Source organism: Bufo gargarizans, chromosome 11 (genome assembly GCF_014858855.1).
Source record: "Bufo gargarizans isolate SCDJY-AF-19 chromosome 11, ASM1485885v1, whole genome shotgun sequence".
Taxonomy (NCBI): Eukaryota; Metazoa; Chordata; class Amphibia; order Anura; family Bufonidae; genus Bufo; species Bufo gargarizans.
Window position 1 is genome coordinate 27857722 of NC_058090.1, and position 24117 is coordinate 27881838.

At 46.6% G+C, this 24117-nt stretch overlaps 1 protein-coding gene across 1 annotated transcript in view; it reads left to right on the forward strand.

Moving 5' to 3' along the window:
• The window catches only part of TDRD9 (tudor domain containing 9), a 166224-nt gene extending 145744 nt beyond the window's left edge, over window positions 1-20480 (forward strand). The window contains exons 29-36 of the mRNA XM_044272040.1: window positions 3763-3915; window positions 5298-5368; window positions 5484-5593; window positions 7232-7328; window positions 8812-8947; window positions 9441-9556; window positions 11232-11304; window positions 20208-20480. Of these exons, the coding sequence (XP_044127975.1) occupies window positions 3763-3915; window positions 5298-5368; window positions 5484-5593; window positions 7232-7328; window positions 8812-8947; window positions 9441-9556; window positions 11232-11304; window positions 20208-20309 (858 nt within the window). The 3' untranslated portion in view covers window positions 20310-20480. The remainder of the gene's footprint in view (window positions 1-3762; window positions 3916-5297; window positions 5369-5483; window positions 5594-7231; window positions 7329-8811; window positions 8948-9440; window positions 9557-11231; window positions 11305-20207) is intronic.
• Window positions 20481-24117: the final 3637 nt, after the last annotated feature.

The following is a 24117-nucleotide window of genomic DNA, read 5'->3' on the forward strand; positions in this document are numbered from 1 at the left end:
TTACTCCACGGAGGAGGGGCCCTTGAGGGGGAGGTACTGTCATGGTCTTACCTTCTTACTGTTCTCCTTCGTTTGACATGTGCTGGCGGCCATCTTGGTTTCTGGGTTTCTTGTAGCCTCCCACCCTGCGGCTTCTCCTTCCCACTGGGAGGAGCTGGATGCCTAGCTCATATATATAGGAGGTCTGTGGCTTCAGTTCCTTGCTTGGTCCTCCTGTGTTCACATGCTTCTAAGACTGCTGCTGCTTCTGGTTCCTGATCCTGGCCTCGTCTGACTACCCCGTTAGTTCCTGATCCTGGCTTCGTCTGACTACCCTGCTGGTTCCTGATCCTGGCTTCGTCTGACTACCCCGTTGGTTCCTGATCCTGGCTTCGTCTGACTACCCTGCTGGTTCCTGATCCAGGCTTCGTCTGACTACCCTTCTAGTTCCTGACCTCTGTCTACGCAAGACCCTGCTTCGGTTTAGCCATCCGTTTGGACTTTTGCTTACAGCTTGATTTTCAATAAAGCCTTCTTATTTCCACTTATCTCTTGTTGTACGTCTGGTTCATGGTTCCATGACAACATCGTAACTTGCTGTGACAAGTGGCTTTGTCCTATGAATCACCTTTTCATAATGGGCACAGCCGGATGTGCGCGTGACTTACCTAGCGAACAAATGGCACCAGGTTAAGGACAAGCTAGTGCAGGCAGTGTGATGATCATGTATGATAATGCCCTGGCCACGCTGCAAACATTGTTCAGAAGGTGAGGAATATGACAAAGAGGAGAAGGGATTAACTCTAAATTCCCCAGATAGCAATCAGATCGAGCATCTAGTAAGGAGTTCCAATCCATGGAAGTCTCACCTTACAGGGCGATTTGCTGCTAACCTCTTGGTGCCACCTTTATAGATTTTGTGGAGTCCATGTCTCGGTGGTTCAGAGCTGTTTTTATGCTGTGAGGAGGGCCTGTACCATATTGCTTTTTAATGTTATGACATATTAGTATATATTATATGCAGAATTACCTCTAATAGCCATGGAGATTCCATTGATTAAATGTAGGGTTATATAGTAATAAATCACCTGCCTCCAAATCCCGCTGGTGCCCTAGTCCCAATGCAGTGCCATATGAACATGCATGGTGAACCTTTTAGAGACGGAGTGCCCAAACTGCAACCCAAAACTCACTAATTTATCACAAAGTGCCAACACGGCAATGCAACCTGAATACTACAGTCCAGTGTAGTATATCTTCCATGTACTTTATCACTTAGCTATAATAGCCTGCCTACATTCAGTGCTCTGCCTGTGCCGTTCATAGTGAACCATGCCCTGATAAATTGGCAGGAGAAGTCTTAGGCATATTGGTACACCATAGACTATTTCCAGGGTGTGGGGGCCCACAGAGAGGGCTCTGAGTGCCGCCTCTGGCACCCGTGCCATAGGTTCGCCACCACTGCTTTAGAGCCATACTGGAGGTTAGCCAGGATGGTTAGGTTAGGTCTCTCTGCGATTTTTGTAACTTCTTCCATAAGCTACGTTTCAAAAGTGATTATTCGTGGCTTTCTTTGTGGGAATGTGTTCCTCATTCAAACAAGCGGGTGAAAAAAGAAAAAAAAGTTGGATACTATTAAACGGTATTCAGAAGGCCCCCTGGCAAACTGCTTGTAATACATGGACATCTTCAGTATGAGCAGCTCCTGTTCTTACCTATTGAAGGGTTCCTGAGCGGGGAAAACTCCTTCCTGATACACAAACACTTTGATGCCAGCAATAACCCTAATCGGTCAAATGGACAGAGACTGTCATTGTGGGACAACACAGCAGGTTGGGAACCTGTTAAGAAGACTTGGGCCTCATACACACGGCTGTGCCCATATTGCGGCCTGCAAACAGATCTGCAATATATGGCCACTGGCCGTGTGCACACTGCATAACAGATGCGGACCCATTCACTCGCAATCCGGAAGGCGTAGCACGGAACCCCACGGAAGTACTACAGAGTTGAATGAGTCTGGATCCTTATGCGGCAGCCGCATGGATGTTGCCCTGCATTGCTGTCCCCAATGCACGGAACAGCCAAGCAACAGGCTTTAGCCTGATTTGGAGTTTTAGGAAAAATATACATTTTTAATTAGATTTGCATGTAAGAACTGTGGGAACTCTTCTCCTCGCATCTGACGGCTAGCACCTCTGGTCTAACGTGTTTCCTCAGCTCATCTCATATTTTACTGATGATTGAGTCTTCTCACTTCAGCATCCAAAGTACACATAACACATCCACTTGGTGTCGTCTGAAATCTGCCAGACATGAGACCATACTGCAATACAGTCAGCACAGAGGCCATGATGAGCATATAGCTAGAAGGACGCTGGAAAATGTCAGAGTTACAGCGTGATCTACTTTATTTAGTAATGGCTCCTATGGATCTGACACCAGTATGTGACCAGCGGTCAATGATCTTGTTCTGTTCTTCCTCTGACAGAACAGTAATTGCTTCTGGTACTTCAGGTATGACTAATAAACTGGCAGTACCACACTCAGGTACCGGTTTATTAGAAGCAAACCTTTCTACGATTTGCTATTAGGCTGTGTTCACACATATAAAATATTTGTTAATTTTCTTGCAAAAGTGACAGCCTTACCCTGCAGTGGTGTCCGGTTTACAACCCAAAAAGTAGATATAAACTAAATGTTAAATTTACAAAGGAGTGGTAAGCGAGAACTGCGCCATTGGCACTTTGACTGGTAAAATCATATAGAATCAATAGGGTTTTTTTTATTTTTTTTTAATACAAATGGCATATATGTGTATGTGGTTTCACTGTATATTATGCGGTTCAGAATGGTGATGCTCACTGTCACCATTAGCTGATCACAAAGTGTTTGCCTGCTGGGATCCCCATCAATCAGTGGGGATCAGGCAGTAAGTGTTCACTTTCCTTGCAGCGCCTCCGCAGGGGAAAAAAGTATTAAAAAATGGTCTTTTGAATCATTAGGTTGTCTGTGTAATACCTTCAGAGCCAGAGACGCTGCTTGTACCTGCTCTCTACTCTGTCAGAGATGAAGATCCTGAACAGAGCACTCCTCACTAACTCAGAATACCCAAATAGTGTGTATGAAAATGGTTTAAAGGGGTATTCTGGTTAAATGACGTCATCCCCTATTCATAGGATGGGTTATATAACTGTTAGATTGGTGGGGGTCCGACTGCTTGGATCCCCACTGAAAATGTGGGCCCCCTTTTTGTGAAGTCAGTGGAGTGGCAGTTGGAGCATACACACTGTACTCGGCTATCTCAGACACACGTTTGACCTGCTGCTTCATTCATTTTGGGGGAACAGGGCCCCTATTGTCGTAAAAAAACCCACCAATCTAACAGCCATCTGACCAGCAGACCGCTTTAACGTATTGTGGCCTGTGCCATGGTTTTTCTGATGTGTTTGCGGTACAGCTACCTGTGCAGTTTGGTAATGAGGGGAAGATTGTGTAGATTGCATTGTAAGAAGTGGTGATTAAAAGGCATCTCCGTTTAATGTGACCATTGTTTTTGTCATGGTAGAATTTTGTAAGATCCCTAAACAAGGATCTTACCATGTTGTCTGCAGTAGTCTAGACAGTTTCTGTGTCTAGATGCATGACGTTTCCTCTGTAGCCATCTAGATTTTATACCAAATATTGCACCCTAGGTATATCCAAGATTTAATTATGTTTAAAATAATCCTACCGCATCATTTTCTCATAATTGCCATATTTCACATCCTTTTTTTTGTCCAGCAAAGCAATGGCGTACTGACGGAACTGTTCTCAGGCAGTAACACAAGTGAGGGGGTACATGCACAAGGCTTCATGAAAAAGGACGAGAAAGACCTGATTGACAGCCTGCTGGAAAGCTATCAGAACAATCAGTTTGGTAATCCAAACAGTAAGGTGAGAAAAGCTGCATGTACTCTGTAAGCGGCCTTCCCTGGAACATGGATTTACCACTTAAAGGGAGTCTTTCACCTAAACTGACCATTATAGAACACTAACCCCATGATCTGCATTATAGTCCCCATATTGGAATGCTACTTACCGTATAGCTGTCCGTCGCTTATTTTCGCAACGAAACACTTTTATTCAACATGTTAATTAGGTTCTGAAGGTGCCCAGGGGCGGCGTTCAAGCAGCCGGTGCCCAGGCCCCTCGTCGCTTTTCATATGAAACCCCTCCCCTTTCACCCCTCTGGCCCACCCTAGGTTCTTCAGAAATCCAGCGCTGTTCACAAGATTTGTGCGCCTGCGCACTTCATTCCCCATTATGGGCAGAGGCACAAGAGAGTTTTATGCGCATGTGCCGGCCTGTACATCTAGCCGGCCTTGTGCCTCTGCCCATAATGGGGAATGAAGTGCGCAGGCGCGGCGAATCTTGTGAACGGCGCTGGCGCTGGATTTCTGAAGAACCTAGGGCGGGCCAGAGGGGTGAAAGGGGAGGGGTTTCATATGAAAAGCGACGAGGGGCCTGGGCACCGGCCACTTGAACGCTGCCCCTGGGCCCTTTCAGAACCTAATTAACATATTGAATAAAAGTGTTTTTTTTAAGCAAAAATAAGCGACGGACAGCTATACGGTAAGTAGCATTCCAATATGGGGACTATAATGCAGATCATGGTGTTAGTGTTCTATAATGGTCAGTTTAGGTGAAAGACTCCCTTTAAATGTCTGTGCACCATGTAGTATAAGATGCCTCGTATTTTCATTATTTCTTTACCAAGTAAAGATGTCACGATGACCAACACGTATTACCTCACCTAAAGGGTACGCCCACGAGGTGGAAATTTCATGTATTTTTTTTCCCATTGTTTTCAGAGTTAATCTAAGTTGCAATTCATATTTTTTTTTTTCGATTGGATTTGAAAAGCACAAGTGACATGTCACTTCTTGATGTGGTTTCCATGTATAGACCACAGTGGGTTAGCCTCTTGGGGATTAAAGAATAGGGCTCATCCGCATACGGACCTGTGCTAGTTCAAACTGCAAATCTGCGGCAGAAATAACTGTGGAGACAAAGACATTTATGTTCTGCATGTAAAAAGGCAAAAGTAAAGCTATCATATTTGTGACCTGTGACATAAAGGAAATGCTTATTTATACGGTGAGCCCTGTAAAAAAAAAAAAAAAAAAATTGTGAAATTGCAGTTTTTTTGCCCCCATTCCCATCACAAAAATGTTGATACTTTTATTTGTACCATAAGATGGTGCTACTAAGAAATACTCAGCCCACCAATAACAAGCTAAAACGGATACAGGTAACCTCCAGTGATTCTGTTTCAGGTTATTCTTCATGGCCCTCTCCACCCCTATGAAGTCCAGTTTCACAGTATGCTGAGAGTGTCCAAATTCAGGTAAGAAATTTAACTTTTTTATGATCGGCTCACATCCTTGTGTGCATTGTTGTCATAGATATTTACAGATGGAGTCCTCTATTCCATTTGGTGTAATCTCTTGTTACTTTCTTAGATCAGTGTGGATTGAAAAAGAAAGTATTAACTCAATAGTGGTCAATGATACCCCAGAAGCAACTCACCAGAGAATGTTTGTCGCTGCGTCGTTGTCTGTCAACTCAACCGGTACAATTTTTTTTTTTTATCTTTGTTCTTTAGTAGGCAATTTCTAAATCTGGATAGAAATATTAGATTTTTGTTGGCACGTCGGTGCCGATCAGTTCTTTTCCAGGAGAAAACCATGGATCCAACTGATGGAGTGTTACCCATAAGACAAGTGTTCGGTGCGGAAAACACGCTCTGTGTGGGAGTGTGATTTCCCATTATGGACACTGCTCGTTTCACAGGGTGGCACGGCATTATACTAATTCATAGTGCCTCTGCATGACCCTGGCAACTTGTGATCAAAGCTTGTACAGTTTTGCTGTGTGCCACGCTGCTTCTCTGTGGCCGCATATTGTATGGGCACTCTAATCTGATTCACTCTTTAATAGTTCAAGGGGTATCCCAGTTATTTTATGTTATCCACTATTCACAGGACTGCTGGGACCCCAACCGATCATGAGAATGGGGACCCTGAACCCCGCAGGGACCACCAAAATAATAAGAGTGCCAGGTTGAGCTTGCACACTGTTGGTCTATTCATCTCTATGGGAGTGCTGGGGATACAGCGCCACTCCATTTCAGGGGTTCCTGCAGGGAACTGGACCCCCGTTCTGGGGATTGGTGAGGGTCCCCGCAATCGACCCTCAACTGATCTATCCTGTGGATGGGAGATAACGTGTTAAAACCAGAATACCCCTTATGCCGTGCCAATTTCCCTATTTTCTGTGTTGCTCTTCGTAATTAGTCAGCAATTATAGAATTAGGCTACATGCACACGACCATTGTGTGTTTAGCGGTCCGCAAATCGCGGATCCGCAAAACACGGATGGCGTCCGTGTGCGTTCTGCAATTTGTGGATGGGCACGGACAGCCTTTAATATAACTGCCTATTCTTGTCCGCAAAACGCGGACAAGAATAGGACAGGTTATATTTTTTTTTGCGGACCACAGAACGTAGCAACGGATGCGGACAGCACACGGCGTGCTGTCCGCATCTTTTGCGGCCCCATTAAAGTGAATGGGTCCGCATCCGAGCCGCAAAAACTGTGGCTCGGATGCGGACCAAAACAACGGCGGTGTGCATGAGGCCTTATACAAATATGTGGATTTTGTTTTTGTTCTCAGGCTGGTTTTCATTCACAGCTTGTCCTTCATGAGTGACTACAGGCTTAGTGGGTGCCCGACGCTAAAATAAAATGTCCTGCTAAGAGCTTAATCTGGCTGGCAAGCTACCATTGAGCTAGAAAGTGGACAGCGTGTTCTGCACTGACGTGTGTGATAAATGTGGGATCCTGTCTAAACACATTGTGGACTGCTTCCAATAACTCCCATTGAAGTGAATAGAAAGGAACGCACATGTGTGTGTTAGGGGACCTGAAGATTTTTGTTGCATATCCTATGGAGTTGGGAATACCCTTCTAATTTGCTGTAAAATTGAATGACTGTGCAGAATATATGTGTGTGTGTGCGCAATTTAGAATTCTCTTGGATTCTGATTTATTTGCTATGACCCCTTTATTAGGATCTGGATGTAATGATGCTGATAACCTGATCATCCTTACAAGGACAGGATCCAGCAGAGGGGTGTTTCTTTTTAATATCTGCTCATTTGTCAGGTATTCACATGCTTATACTGGTATGTCCTATCATTGTTTTTAGGAACTATGCTAATGTTGAGAGAGACATCACTGCTTCCATCCATCCCTGGTTTGCCTGCACTTATCAGCATGCTGTTTGCTCCTGTAACAGAGCTCAGGTATCTATTGGCTTCACAGTAGGTAGATTCTTGTTCGAATTTTGTTGCCGCAGTATTTTCTAAGGTTTAAAAAGTGAAAGGAAACATGGGACCCCTGCCGATCAGCTACTTGAGAAGGCAGTGGTGCTCGCAGTAGCACTGCGGCCTTATCGCTGCTTCCCGCAGGCCCAGTGACGTCACAACCTGGGGCGCAGCTCAGCCCCATTGAAGCCGATCAGATGCTGATGATCTATCCAAAGGATGGATCTTCGGTAAGAAAAAAGGCGGACAACCCCTTTAAGTGTCTGTTCTAATCACATTCAAGCCTTACGTTTGCCATGTACATTAAACATATCTATAGGGCTATATTCACTCATTGGATGTCCACTGGCCTTCATTGGCTTGATGTACTTTTTTTTTTTTCCTCTTAGTGTATAGAATAACCTATTCGATTGCTTTCTATGCAGAGGCTTCACTCTTTAATACAGTATATTGGCATACATTGGAGCTTTCTGTCGAAACAGAACTTAACCCTTTCATGACCGGGCCCAAAAAAGGCCTGAATGTCCAGGCAACTTTTTGTGATTTTGTGCACTTGGTGGTTTAGTAACCGTAGCTTTTTGTTTGACTACCAAAATAATTTTTGCAATTTTTTTTTCTTTTTATTAGCATTTTTTAGGTTTAATTTGGAGGAAAACCGATTATTATTAAAAAGTTTTTTATTTTTTTAAATTATAGCTTTTTATTTCTTAAATATTAAAACTGACACAAAAATTAATTATTGCAATGGGTTCCCTATTTTGTGACGATCGTTTTCATATAGAACATGTATAGGTTTGAGAGAATGGGGCGATTAATGTGACGTTTTCTGTTAGCGACTGCATTTATTTATTTTTTTTAACTTATATTGAAATTTTTTATTTTTGGCATGGGGCATCCACTGGAACCTCAGTTACAGGGGAAAACAGGTCCCTGTGGGCGCATGACACACAGACAGAGCTAGCTCTGCCCCTGCTCCAGACACCCCCTGGCGGTCAAGTGACCGCTGGGACTAACAGAGGAAGCGGCTCTGCCATGTGCTGGTTAAGCGCTCTTCTCCTGGCACAGGAGAAGGCAGAAGCGGTAATAAACCGCTCCTGTCTTCTCCTCAGGGTCCCTGCTGTGTCTGTCAGCCGGAGCCCGACCTGCTCCTGCAATCTAGGTCTGGTCAGCGCTGGGATTCAAGCGCTGCTTGCACATGTATATACGTGCTATCTGCACAGGGCATGTGCAGATAGGACATATATACACAGTCGGCAGTCGGGAAGGGGTTAACTTTCATATACGGTAGATCAAATGTCTGTTCGTAAACTGATTTAAAACCATTACCCCTGTATGCTATTTTCATGTTTAAATATGACATGGATCTCCCTTCACATCACATTGCATGACCTGCCTTTGCACACCAGGAGTTGCTCTTGGTTTCACTGAACGTTTTTCTTGATTTTGTTGTAAATCGTATCAGAGTCGATGAGAAGAAAAAGGAATATACAGGCGTTCTTTGTGGCCTGGGATGGCAATACAATAATCTCGCAGTTTGGCCCGAACATGACATTGAACTGGCTTTTGATGTCAGCATTAAAATGGATGACCTACTGAAGGTAAACTGGTGTATAATGGATCATCTGCTCTTTTAGTTGAGAGGCAGTGGCTCTTGTAACCAGACTGCGTACTTACGTTCTGGGTATGGGTTCCTAAGATAAGGTCATGACTACTGATGCCTGGGGCCTGAATGTGCACAGGCTGCAGCACTGACCTGAAAGAAGAACTTGAAAAATATGCAACTATACGCAATGCAAAAGCTGCAGCTTTAGCCTAGGGTGTCCCTTTAAAGGGGTGCTCCAGTGGGTTACATTATTTTTCAGTAAGGGACAGAATAAATGAAAGAATTTTAAATATTGCTCACCAATCTCCACTGTTGTTCCAGTGTTCACCTGGTCCCCACTAGTCAAAGACTGACCAGTGGGAACTTGGTGATTGTTGGAACGGCAATGACGGGGGAATTGATGACAGTTTTTTTTAAAGCTCATTCTGCCCCTTTAACATCTTTATATGCACGTTATTGTATATCTATATTTGTGTTACGTTTCACAGATAAATCAGATAAGATCTTCTGTTAACAAGATCGTTTGTCAAAGTTTTGATGGTACCATCGGTGGGAGCGACAGGACTGCAAGGCTCCAGGAAGGTGTGCGAGAACTTCTGCTAAAGTAAGACTCTTGGTTTCCTTGTGGAATCGAGATAACGGGTGTGGGGTTCGCTAATGTGGATTGCACGTTATCATGTTAGAAAGGTTTGTAGACAAAACAATAGACATTGGAAGACGCCATTCTCATCCTAGATTTTGTGCATCAGTTGCTATTTTGTTGATTGGGTTAAAACCTATCATCCATATCTAATGAACGAGTGCAGAACATGTCAGGACCTAATTAAAACGGTCTACAGCCGCATGCTCAAGATATGGGACAGTTCACTAATTATTCTAATTAATGGATTTTTTCTTTCCACTGATGGCGTATTGAGTTGCCTGACAGTTTGGATCTATGGTAAATTGTATTCTCTATGATCAGGAGGATTCATCTACTGCTAATTAAAGGGAATCTGTCATCAGAGACCTCCCTATCCAGCTGTCTGCCTAGACATACAGCTGTGGTTCACCTGATCTCTGTGATCCTTTTTGTTGATCTGAGGCTCCATTCCTGAGTGATGCAACTTTTTTTTCTTAATATGCAAATTAGGCCTTTGCTGCAATAAGGGCGTCACGATTGCTCTTGTTGCACCCAAGCGCCACTCATTTCTGTGACAAGCTACTTTGATGGACAGGGCCAGGCATTGGCAAAGCAGAGAGAGAGAGATAGAGGGGCTGGCCACAGAAAGGAGTGGAACTTGGATGCAACAAGAGCAATGGTTACACCCACATTGCACCAGAGGCCTAGTTTGCATATTATGAAAAAGTATCATATATGGCTACTGTTTGTATATTTCATAAATGCATTGTATGCAGATAGGGCTGTATGTGGTGACTAATGGAGTGATTGAATATCAATATATCACAGTATGGCACTGATCCCTCTAGGAATTAGCACAAACTGTTATATTGCAATATTGATCTTCTGTCATAGGAACATTAGTTACCATATAGACGAGGGCCTTGCTTTGGCTGCTGCTGGATCAGATTTTATTGGTATTTTATTATAAGTTTTATTCATTTTTATTTGTGAAATTTCAATTTTTTTTTTTTTTTATTGTGTTGAAGAGGACAGGTCATCAATAGTAAAAAGCGGACAACCCCTTTTAATATTTCTGAATAATTCTACCACCGTCCATACCACTAACTAGGCTATTTTTTATATCGTGTGATGCCTGCCTTATTTGAACCTTTGGTAACTCAATAAATATTGGTATATGCTTCTTACATCTGTGGTATTATTACTGGCATAGCCAGTCCCACTTACAAATCTTTCACATCTTACACTAGTTGCACTTATAGGGGTATTATGGTCCTTTTATACTGATCGCCTGTCCCCTCTGATTGTTGGGGATATATGACACTGCATGATCAGCTGATCTACAGTATCTCCAGCACCAGAACTACAGCTCCGTCCATTGTCTGTGGTGGACAGAGCTGGTTGCTCCAGTTACTACTCACAACAGATGGAGCAGTTTAGTTCTAGTGCCGGAGCTGCTGCAGAACATCTGACCGGTAGGCGTGTGGGGGGTTCAGACCTCTGCCAATCAGACAGTGACGGCCTATCCTGAGGATGGCCCATCGATACAAAAGTACCTAAAAACTGCAAGGTTTAAACCATTTTAGTCAATGAGCCTTCTGCTGTTGTTTCAGTTGTCTGTACATTACCTTTTTTTTTATTTTCCTCCCATCTTCAGCTTGTTCCAACAAGAGAAACCTCGAGAAGTGACACAGGCAAAGTGGTACGATAAGCTTTACCAGTGGAATCAGGTAAAATGTCATATTTATTCAGTAAAGTCCACTTCACTGATCAAACACTGACCGTGAAAGCAGCCTAATCCTGCAAGGAATGGACAGGGATGCAGTTGACTATTGTATAGTCTTCAAACCAGAGCTTTACTTCATTAAAGGAGTTGTCTCACCTCATACATTGGTGCCATATCACTAGGATATGCCTCCAGTGTCCAATAAGTGCGGGTCCCACCTCTGGGACTTGCTCCTATCTCCAAAACAGGACCAACAAAGTAAACGGAGAACAGCCGCACATGCGTGGCCGCACTCCTTTCATTTCAACGGGAGTTCCGAAAATAGCCAGCGCTCTGCTGTTTCTGGCATTCCCATAGAGGTAAATGGAGCAGTGGCAGCGCTTGCGCGGTGCTCTGTTTGTTCATTTCTATGCACCTCCCACAGATGACAGAGTGTGCTCACTCTGCTTATTTCAGAACTCCCATAGAACGTGAATGGAGAGCATGGTGCGGGGGGAGGGGGGGTGTCATTCTAAAGTTACAGGCCCATCTCTGGAAAATGGCACCTGTCTGACATTGGTGGGATATCCTAGAGCAGTGATGGCTAACCTCAGGCACTCCAGCTGTGGTGAAACTACGACTCCCAGCCTACTACATTCATTTCTGTGGTGCCTCTTAGGAGTTGTAGTTTTACCACAGCTGGAGTGCGGGAGGTTAGCCATCACTGTCCTAGAGAGATGGAGGTGACACAACCCCTTTAAGACTTTGAGAACATTTTAGTAACTAATTTTTGTAATAATCTTTCCTTGTAGACTTCTGTATATGGATGATGATAATGATGTTTGTCATTTGAGACGGGGCATTTTTTTCATTTTCGTTTTTTTTACACATCTGTGTCATGAAGTACTTTACTTTGAAATGGAGAGCATTTGCAAAGCTAAACCAGGTCATCAGACTGGATTATATGTGTGACACTTGGATTTGGCATTTTTTATTTTAATCTCCAGTATTGCCAGGAGATGCCGTTATCAGAATTCATTCAATTTCATAAAGTAATCCTCTTGCTTTGCTGGGTTAGCATGTCCTTCCAGTTCCCTATTAAGGCAGGATTAACTGTCGGGGGAAAAAAACCTGCACTTTCATATACACAGCCCCCAGCTCTCAGAGGAGGGGGACATGCTTGAATATGTATTTCCTAATTATCTCCTCTTAGCACACTATTTAAAATATATATGTGTAAGTAGATCATTGCTCCTATAGCTGTATGTGTGACAAATCGTTTGACTTCACATAAAACTTTTGAAATAATATTTTTTTATGAGCGGAGCAGAAGTGCTGAATACAGAAAATTACATGGGTATCACATTAGAGATGCTGGTTTAATAAAATGTGACGATTTCTCTATGCCAAGCGGTGTCCATGGGCTCCTTTTGGCAACGTCCCCATGCACTGCAGCAGTTTGGGGCTATGGTCCAAAGCATTGCTTCTGCTACAGCAACACCAGATATGTCACAGATTATGCAACTGGCGGCGATAGAATATATTAGTGCAAAGCTTGTGTGCATGATATCTCTACTGTTCATATCTCGTATGTCCATACCTGTAAAGGTATCCTCAAATACCTTCGCCTGGGAGGGTCTAGGCATTCTCCCAACATGTTTACGTGGATGTGCAATGTTTATAATATATTATATATCCTTGTGTAACTGATTGTATGTACACTGTTCTCTTGAAAACTCCTAATAAAGATTATTGAAAGTAAAATAAGGATAGAAAATGAATATATAAGACGCGTATAAGGCTGGGAAGTATCAGGCTACTTTCACACTGGCGGTTTGGCTTTCCGTTTGTGAGATCCATCATGGGCTCTCACAAGCGGTCCAAAACAGATCAGTTTTGCCCTAATGCATTCTGAATGGAAAAGGATCCGCTCAGAATACATCAGTTTGCCTCCGTTCCGTCTCCATTGTGCTTTGGAGGCGGACACCAAAACGCTGCTTGCTTGTGTCCGTCTGACGAAACTGAGCCAAACGGATCCGTCCTGACACACAAAGTAAGTCAATGGGGACGGATCCGTTTTCTATGACACAATCTGACACAATAGAAAACGTATCCGTCCTCCATTAACTTTCAATGGTGTTCATGACGGATCCGTTTTGGCTATGTTACAGATAATAGAAACAGATCCGTTCTGAATGGATGCAGACGGTTGTATTATCTGAATGGATCCATCTATGCAGATCCATGACGGATCCGCTCCAAACGCGAGTGTTAAAGTAGCCATAGTAGTGATGTACTAGGGATCTGCGTCCAAAACCTGCATGTGTGAACACTGGTGTTGGCTTTTGTTTTAGTAAGTCGTTTGAGATGAGGAAATCACCATTGCTGCTTCTACTTAAATGCCGGACTTTCATGATATAATATTTATTTTATGCACTTATATAGCGCTTCTATTTTCCGCAGCGCTTTACAGACATTAGCATCTAAGGTCCCTATCGGTATGTCTTTGGAGTGTGGGGGGAAACCCATGCAAATACGGGGAGAACATACAAACTCCATGCAGATGTTTGTCCTTGGTCTGATTTGAACCTAGGACCACAGCGTTGCAAGGCACCAGTGCTAACCACTGAGCCACCGTGCTGCCCCTATCACTATTTCTCGTGCTTTTTTCCATTGGGGGACACAGACCATGGGTATAGCTTAGAGGTATTAGTAGGAGGGACACTATGCAAATGAAAGAGCTCCTCCTCCTCGGGCTATACCCCCAGACTCCACCAGGAGGAACTCAGTCTTTGCTTAGTGTCTGGTGAAGGAGGTTGACACTCTCTGATTCTACTCCTTTTTGTTATTTTTATTCTAGATGGGGACACAGGTCGGCATGGCGCCTTCCTGGTCCCCCGTGGAGTGCCCGCCGCCGTCTTTGGGACGTTGCCTGGCTGCCTCCATTTCCCCCCAAGAAGATAAGTGGATCCGGGCTCGACCTGTTAGCTCCGGCATCCCACCAGCTGCTGGGACGCCTGCTGCCTACCCTCCTCCAGAGCACTGTTCTCCTGGATTGGAGTCCGAAGTCTGAAGAGGCGCATCCCTGCTGGTCTGGACATCGAGGGAGCATGCTGAGCAGATAAGTGTTGCCCAATCCCTCCCCCTCCCTCTGTGTCTATTTGTCTGTGGCTACCTGGGTGAACTTGAAGAAGGATCCTGATGGGGCACTTTCTTCATTTTGGCACTGGAGTACTGGCATCTCTTCCCCCTTAAACTGTGGGCTTCAGCGCTTCTCTAGTCGGGCCTTGGCTGCTGCGCTCCCTCAGCGCCCGCCGGCAGGCCGCTCCTCCACGTGGTGTTTGTTTAAATCACGCGCGCGCTTATTTCCGCGCGCGTGCGCTTATTTTCGCGCATATTTTCGCGCGCGCGCATATTTTCGCGCGCTTTTTTCGCGCCATAATGACGCGTTCGGGGAGGCGGAGCCTCGGCATGCCGCTCTGACTCTCCTTACACCGGAGACTCTGTTTGCTCATGGCCGTGCAGCTCCTCATCACTCTACTCCGTTTTGTGCCAGGCAAGCTGGTAGCTCAGTGGTACTGCTGCTGCTGCCCCATGTCCAGGCTTTCTGAGTTCAAAGCCCCTTTCAGCCTTCAAAAATTGTTTATATTATTCTAGATGGGGACACAGGTCGGCATGGCGCCTTCCTGGTCCCCCGTGGAATGCCCGCTGCCGTCCTTGGACGCTGCCTGGCTGCCTCCATTGCCCCCCAAAGAAGACAAGTGGATCCGGGCTCGACCTGCAGCTCCGGTATCCCACCAGCTACTGGGTCTCCTGCTGCCACCCTCCACCAGAACACTGCACTCCTGGACAAGGAGTCAGAAGCCTGATGAGGTGCATCCCTGCTGGTCCTGGAGTCGAGGGAGAAGTTCTGCAGGAGAAGTTCTGCAGGAGCAGATAAGTATTACCTGCATCCCTGCCTTACACCCCTCCTCCACGTCCCTGGGGGCCTGCGGTCCCCGCTTGGGCATCTGCCATGTCCAGCGCGGCCGCTAAATTGGTCTTAGTCGCCAAGGCAACCATGTCCTTTAATCCTGTGGCGCTAACGACTCCATCTCTCTCAGTGGTCCCCACAGTGGGTGACTGACTACGAAGAGGCAGCGTGAGCGGCAGCATCACACCTCGGATGTCTCCGTCTCTCCACCCCCCTCACCTCGCCGGTGGCGCTTGCGGACTGCTCTTCCCCCTCCCTAGGGAGAGTAATCCGAAGGAGAATTATCCGGCTCGGACGAGCCAGGTCCTTTTTGGACTATAGGGCATTTTCAAATCCTGTGACGCCAACCACCTCTCTAAGTGGTTTTCCACAGAAGACGCCCGACTACTAACAGGGAGCGTGAGCAGCAGCATCCCTCCTCGGATGGCTCTGGCTCTCCCCCCCCCCCCTCCCCCCTCGTCTAGAGGCGCGTTCGGGCGACTCTCCCCTCCCTTAGGGAGCGCAAGTCTGAAGGAGAATTTCCGGCTCTGATTAGGTCATGGAGCGGGACCCCTCGCCTAAGCTCTCCACCAGGGTGGCTGACTTAGTGGTGACTGTCCGAGACACCTTTATTCTCCAAGGGGATTCTCCTCCTTCCACTGGTCAGGAGTTCCCCCTTTTTCCGTCCAGGCAGTCGGAGACTACCATGTTCCCGGTCCATGAGGGATTTTTCCGCGGTCATGTCCAGGGCCTGGGGTGGTCTTAATAAGGTTCTCGACCACCCAGCGCATGAATATACTTTCCTTTCCCTGCTGACGGCGAGGAGAGGTGTCTCCTCCCCCTAAGGTGGATCCTCCGGTGGCCGGATTAGCCAATTATGTGGCCCTTCCTGTCTTAGTCAGTTCCTCTTTCCAGGATGCTGTAGACAGACGCATAGACTCTCTTCCAGGTCCTTTTTTCGCTGGCAGCGCGTCCCTGTGACCTACCTTTCACTCAGCAGGGGTAGCCAGTGCTCTCTCGGTGTGGTTACAACACCACCACCAGGAACTGGCGGTACGAGATGCGGCTACTAACACACTGGAGTTGGTTCTCCAGATGTCTCAGGCTTCTAAGATTCTTTGCGAAGCTTCTAGGGACATTGTTTCCCTCTTTGCCCGCAGGTTGGCCATCTCTGTCACTCAGCGCGAAGAGATTTGATTGAAGGTGTGGGATGCTGACGCCTCCACCAAGCGTTCCCTTGCTAATCTCCCCTTTGGGGTTTCCAGACCTTATGGGGATCAGCTGGACGAGTTCATCTCTGCATGCCTTTTGCCGTTTCTCATCTGGTAGGCCGTCGCCTGCTTCCTCCGCCGGGGGTCTCAGGTCGCCCGCAAAGAGCCCTTCCTTTGCACCAGCCTTCCCGGCACTAGAGGGCCCAGTCAGCCCGCCCTGCTGCTCCTAGGCCTATCACATGTCCCGATTGCGGAATCCCACCATCGATTCCTGCGCTTCGCCATTATGGGTCGACACTGTCAGTTTGTCGCCCTTCCTTCGGGTTGGCGACCACCCCGCGGGTCCTTGCCACGGTCCTGGACCGCTCATGGCGCTTCTTCGTACCAGGGGCATTCCTTTGCTGCCCTATCGGGACGATATCCGGATAGAGGCCCCCCTCTCTACCGCAGACCACGGACAGCGTCCGGATCACTGTTCAGACCCTGGAACGGTTCGGCTGGCTGGTAACTTTCCCAAACTCCTGCCTCTTCCCGTCCCAGAGGCTCTCCTTCCGGAGAGTGATTTTGGACACCTCGGCTGCCTCAGTATTCTACCAGCCTTCAAGTCCTCCCAGGTCCAGGGGGCAGTGTCGCATCTGCTGCGCTCCCCGTGCCTCTCCATTCGGGAATACTTGCAGGTCCTGGGTCTTATGGTAGCCTCTTTCGAGGCCTTCCATATGCCCAGTTTCACACTCGCCTGGCGCAACAGGAGATCCTTTACCTTTCAGCGGGTTCGGGCAGCTCTCCCTTGGTGGCTATTCCCAAAGAACCTGAGGTCGGGGAGTTCCTTTCTCGCATTCTCCTGGACGATCGCCGCCACCGATGCCAGCGTCCTGGGTTGGGGGGGGGGGGCGTTTTTCCAGTCTCGCACGGTTCAAGGAATTTGGTCGGCGGCAGAGTCTCGCCTTCCAATCAACTTTCTGGAACTGAGGGCGATTTTTTTCCGCTCTCTCTCTCCTATTGGACCTCTCTCCTTGCGGGCCTCCCAGTGCGGGTTCAAACGGGCAATGCCGCGGCCGTGGCCTATATCAACCATCAGGGCGGGACCCGCAGCCGGATGGTGATGCAGGAGGTGAAGAGAATTCTGACGTGGGCGGAGACGCACGTTCCGGTGTTGTCAGCAGTTTGCATTCCAGGAGTGGACAACTGGACAGCGGACTTTCTAAGCCACAACACGGTGGATCCAAGCGGGTGGTCTCTGCATCCAGAAGGGTTCGAGGAAATCTGCCACAGATGGGACCGTCCGGATGTGGACTTAATGGCGTCCGGGTTCAACAACAAGATCCCAGTGGTCCTGGCTCGCGCCCGAGATCCGGAGGCGTACGGATGGATGCGCAGGTGTCTCCGTGGCAGGACTTCAGCCTCCTCTGTTTTCCTCTCCTACCAAAGGGTCTACGCCAGTTCGAGGCGGAAGGGACTCCGACCGTTCTCATCACCCCAGAGTGGCCTCGCCGCGCGTGGTTTTTTCGGACGTGGCTCGGTTGCTGGCGGACGCCCCATGGCCTCTTCCCGACGGACAGGACCTACTGTCTCAGGGCCCGTTCTTCCACCGGAATTTGCGGTCTCTTTGTTTACCGGCATGACTGTTGAAACCGCCATCCTGATAAAGATGGGGTTCTCGGATTCAGTGGTTAGGACCATGATCAGTCCGGGGAAGTCTTCTTCCTCCCGGATTTACTATCGTACCTGGATGGCCTTCCTATCCTTTTTTGAGGGTTCGGGGTTCCCTCCCCTTCGGTTTTCCATCTTGATGGTACTGTCTTTTCTTCAGTCTGGGCTTGTGCAGGGACTGTCGCTTAGTTCCCTGTAAGGTCAGGTTTCGGCGCGGGCCGTCAGAGGTCCCTTGCTCTTAAGGGTCCGGTGGTGACCTTTCTTCGGCGGTGGCGCATTCGGTTCCCCGTATGTTCCCCCTTTGTCTCCTTGGGATCTCAATTTGGTTCTGCGCGCTCTGCAGTCGGCCCCCTTCGAGCCTTTGAGGAGGGTCTCTCTGACTGTTCTCATCTGGACTTCCTTGTGACCATAGCTTCTGATACAGCTACATAGCGTAGTGATTAAAGTTCTGGGCTATTATGCAGTGGCTGTGAGTTCACGTCCCATCACGAGCTTTTAAGTCAGACTGGTGTCGGAGCTGGCCGCTCTTTCCTGTCAGGAGCCTTTCTGGTTTTCGACCAGGATTAAGTTGTGCTCCGTCCAGTCCCCTTCTTTTTGCCCAGGGTGGTCTCTCCCTTCCGCCTTGATGAGGATCTTGTCCTGCCTTCCTTTTGTCCTTCTCCGGCTAACCCCAAGGAATGCACTCTGCATTCCCTGGATGTTGTACGGGTCCTGGAGGTGTGTCTCGCGGCTACTGCTTCCGTCCGCCGTTCTTGGCGCTCTGGATCTGCTTGGCTATTTCCGCGGCTTGTCACGCTTGTGGTGGAGTTCCCCCGGCTAGAATTGCCGTTCTCTCCATTGGGGCGGAGGGGGCTTCCTGGGCAAGACGCAGTCGTGCCTCTGCGTCTCAGCTGTGTACGGCGGCCACCTGGTCGTCCTTGCATACCTTTGCAAATTTTTGTCAGTTGCATTCACTGGCTTCGGCTGATGCGGCTTTGGCCGCAGGGTTTTGCAGGCTGTGGTTCCTGTTTGACCGTTGGGGCGTTCCTCCTGGCGGTGCTGGTATTTTTTCCCACCCCATGGACTGCTTTTGGACGTCCCATGGTCTGTGTCCCCCAATGGAAAAAAGCACGAGAAAAGGAGATTTTTGTGAAACTCACCTGTAAAATCTTTTTCTCGTCTTTTCCATTGAGGGACACAGCTCCCACCCATTATTCCTGTTGCAGGAGGGGTCTTTAGTTCAGTTTTTCTGTTTCTGGTTGGACCTTATGGCTTGGTCCGATGGTTTCCATGATTTTTTCTTGCTCCTTCTCCTACTGCTTGTGCAACGCCTGAGTTCCTCCTGGTGGAGTCTGGGGGTATAGCCCGAGGAGGAGGAGCTCTTTCATTTGCATAGTGTCCCTCCTACTAATACCTCTAAGCTATACCCATGGTCTGTGTCCCCCAATGGAAAAGACGAGAAAAAGATTTTACAGGTGAGTTTCACAAAAATCTCCTTTTTAATATCACTATAGCGTGAACTTTTTACATTTTTGCATAAATTTCCCCCGGAAGTCAAATATCTCTAACTTTTTGTGAGTAGTGTATCATTTATATATTTTTCTGTAATCAGTTTAGAATTTTTATATTGCAACTTTTTAAAATTGTTTACTGTACTGTACGTGGTCATGGGGGCAGCCATCATCTGAAGTGCTATTAACAGCATTCAAAGATATTTTTTACAGCAGTCAAACAGACCATAGGAACTTGTAGTCTGGAGATGTTCATTGACTTCTATGGGAGAGTTTTATTAGCCTGCACTGAGACCTTTGCAGAGAGGAGATGAGCTTCGAGCTTTGCCGATCATGAATGGCTGATCCTGTAGTTTATCCATCTATGTCTGTCTGCCTGTGATGATGGGATGACTGCTGAGAAGTGATCTCTACAGAACAGAAAGTGTCTTCCTGTTATGAGGCTCAGTGTGAAAACTGTACGATTTTATTTGTAACACAAACAGTGACGAAAAAAAATTGCTAAAATTATTTAAAAGTCTATTTAAAATAAAAACGTTTTTTATACAATAAGTCATCTAATGATTCAATTGCAAAAAAGGGTCACAGTCTAAAAATAACATTTTGTTTTTGCCTTTATTCACAGGTGGACCCAAAATTCCTCATAAACCAGACCGGGAGAGTGGAAGAAGAAGCCGTCTGTTCATATATCTACCAGTTGCATAGAACTGTAATGTTAAATCCCTAAGTATTCTTAATATGGCTCCCAAAAATGGGAGGGATTTGAGTTAATGGAGACATGAGACTTAATGATTATGACAGTGTGATACTGCAGTATATAGTTTGTGGTGTTTGTATTTTTGTGGTTATTTTGTTTCTTGATTTGCAAATGTAATGAAACGGTAATAAACCTGTTGGATTCATGCCAATATATTCTTTCCTTGTTTACTTTCCTCAGGATAACATTGAGAATATTAAGGTGGCCATACACATTCGATAGCGGTCGACTGAATGATCGTTCAGCCAATGGCTATGCGTCACGCCCATGTTCATGGTCGTGACTCCTTGGGAGCCGCATGCAGTTGCCCGCGGTCTGGGTGTTTTGTCAAACGCAGCCGGGGGCTGTTAGTAGTTTGCCTCTAGTGCGGTTGTCGCGGACAACGGGTGTATTTGGCAGTGTTGTAGCCTGAGCTGGTTGCTAGGCGTCTCACTGTTGATGCGTGCGGTTGCCTCTGGCAGGGCCGGCTCCAGGTTCATGTGGGCCCTTGGGCGATAAATCCCAGTGGGCCCCCATGAGGCATTTTTTTTACATTGACATGTCCCCCTGTGGCTCCCACACAGTATAATGACCCCCAGTGGCCCCTATACAGTATAATGACTACTAGTGGCCCTTCACACAGTATAATGACTACTAGTGGCCCTTCACACAGTATAATGAACCCCCAACCCCCCCCCCCCCCCCCCACTGTATAATGACCACCTGTGGCCCTGCATTCAGAATATTAACCCCCAGTCGCCCCCATTCAGAATAATGACCCCCAGTAGCCCCCACACTGGGGGAATACTGTATGGAGGGGGCTCTGGGGGTCATTATACTGAATGGAGGGTCATTGGGGATCATTATACTAAATGGGGGACACTGGGGGTCATTATACTATGTAAAGGGCCCTCACAGTATAATGACCCCACAGTGACCCTTCATTCAGAATAATGACCCCCAGTCGCCCCCACACTGGGGGTTATACTGTATGGAGGGGGCACGAGGGGTCATTATATTTAACCCCTTAAGGACATAGGACGTACCGGTACGCCCTATTTCCCGAGTCCTTAAGGACCAAGGACGTACCGGTACGTCCTGACTTTAAAATCGGCATTCCGGCGCCGCAGGGGTTAATTTGAACAGGATGCCGGCTGAAATCATTCAGCCGGCATCCTGTTAAAACGCCAGGGGGGGGGTCATGTGACCCCCCCGTGTCGGCGATCGCAGCAAACCGCAGGTCAATTCAGACCTGCGGTTTGCTGCGCTTTTTGCAGTTTCTGATCCCCGCGGTCCCTGACCGCGGGGATCAGAAACTTTAGAGTGCCTAAAATCAATATAGTACACCCCCCCCCCCTGCACCCCTGCATGATTTGATGGCGGCGGGTGGTGCAGGGGGGGTGTCGCAGGCGGTGGGGGCGTTGCGGGAGGCGGGCGGTGCGGCAGGCGGGATCGCGATCCCCCGCCCGCCTCCTATTGCGTAATCGTTGGTGTACAGTGGGTATACCAGGGTGCCAGCACATTGCTGGCACCCTGGCATAAACGGCTGACATCGTTGATGCGATGTCAGCCGTTTAACCCTTTCCATACAGCGGTCCGTACGGACCGCTGTATGGAAAAGGTTAACAGTAAGAGGGAGCTCCCTCCCTCTCCGATCGGGGGGCTGCTGTGCCTTTGCAGCCCCCCGATGGAGAGGGAGAGAGCCCCCCGAAGCCCCGTCCTCACCCTTCCCCGTCTGCGAAGTTCTGACCATAACTGAGCAGACGGGGAAGGTTCCCATGGCAACAGGACGCCTGCTCAGGCGTCCTGCTGTCCATGGTGCTGAACAGATCTGTGCTGAAAGCATGTTCAGTGTAAGTAAAATACAGTGCAGAACCCTATATAGGTTCTGTACTGTATTATACAGACATCAGACCCACTGGATCTTCAAGAACCAAGTGGGTCTGGGTCAAAAAATAAAAAGAATAAGTGAAAAAAGTTAAGATAAAAAAAAAAAACATTTATCACTGAATAAAAATTAAAAAAATAAAATAAACTACACATATTAGGTATCGCCGCGTCCGTAACGACCTGATCTATAAAACGGCCATGTTACTTTCCCCGCACAGTGAACGCCATAAAAATAAAAAAATAAAAAATAAGAAAATTGAAATTTTGCCCACCTTACTTCCCAAAAAAGGTAATAAAAGTGATCAAAAAAGTCGCATGTACGCCAAAATAGTACCAATCAAACCGTCATCTCATCCCGCAAAAAATGAGACCCTACTCAAGATAATCGCCCAAAAACTGAAAAAACTATGGCTCTTAGACTATGGAAACACTAAAACATCATTTTTTTTGTTTCAAAAATAAAATCATTGTGTAAAGCCTACATAAATAAAAATAAAGTATACATATTAGGTATTGCCGCGTCCGTATCGACCGGCTCTATATAAATATCACATGACCTAACCCCTCAGGTGACCACCGTAAAAAAAAAAAAAAAAAAAAACGGTGTAAAAAAAGCTATTTTTTGCCATCTTACGTCACAAAAAGTGTAATAGCAAGCGATCAAAAAGTCATATGCACCCCAAAATAGTGCCAATCAAACTGTCATCTCATCCCGCAAAAAATTAGACCCTACTCAAGATAATCGCCCAAAAACTGAAAAAAACTATGGCTCTCAGACTATGGAGACACTAAACAATTTTTTGGTTTTAAAAATGAAGTTATTGTATAAAACTTACATAAATAAAAAAAATGGTATACATATTAGGTATCGCTGCGTCCGTGACAATCTGCTCTATAAAATTACCACGTGATCTAACCTGTCAGATGAATGTTGTAAATAACAAAAAAAACGTGCCAAAAAAGCTATTTCTTGTTACCTTGCCGCACAAAAAGTAATATAGAGCAACCAAAAATCATATCTACCCTGAACTAGTACCAACAATACTGCCATCCTATCCCGTACTTTCTAAAATGGGGTCACTTTTTTGGAGTTTCTACTCTAGGGGTGCATCAGGGGGGCTTCAAATGGGACATGGTGTCAAAAAACCAGTCCAGCAAAATCTGCCTTCCAAAAACCATGTGGCATTCCTTTCCTTCTGCGCCCTGCCGTTTGCCCGTACAGCGGTCTACAACCACATATGAGGTGTTTCTGTAAACTACAGAATCAGGGCCATAAATAATGAGTTTTGTTTGGCTGTTAACCCTTGCTTTGTAACTGGAAAAAAAATATTAAAATGGAAAATCTGCCAAAAAAGTGAAATTTTGAAATTGTATCTCTATTTTCCATTAAATCTTGTGCAACACCTAAAGGGTTAACAAAGTTTGTAAAATCAGTTTTGAATACCTTGAGGGGTGTAGTTTCTTAGATGGGGTCACTTTTATGGAGTTTCTACTCTAGGGGTGCATCAGGGGGCTTCAAATGGGACATGGTGTCAAAAAAACTGTCCAGCAAAATCTGGCTTCCAAAAACCATACGGCGTACCTTTCACTCTACGCCCCGCTGTGTGGCCGTACAGTAGTTTACGGCCACATATGGGGTGTTTCTGTAAACGGCAGAGTCAGGGCAATAAAGATACAGTCTTGTTTGGCTGTTAACCCTTGCTTTGTTAGTGGAAAAAATGGGTTAAAATGGAAAATTAGGCAAAAAAATGAAATTCTCAAATTTCATCCCCATTTGCCAATAACTCTTGTGCAACACCTAAAGGGTTAACGGAGTTTGTAAAATCAGTTTTGAATACCTTGAGGGGTGTCGTTTATAGAATGGGGTCATTTTTGGGCGGTTTCTATTATGTAAGCCTCGCAAAGTGAC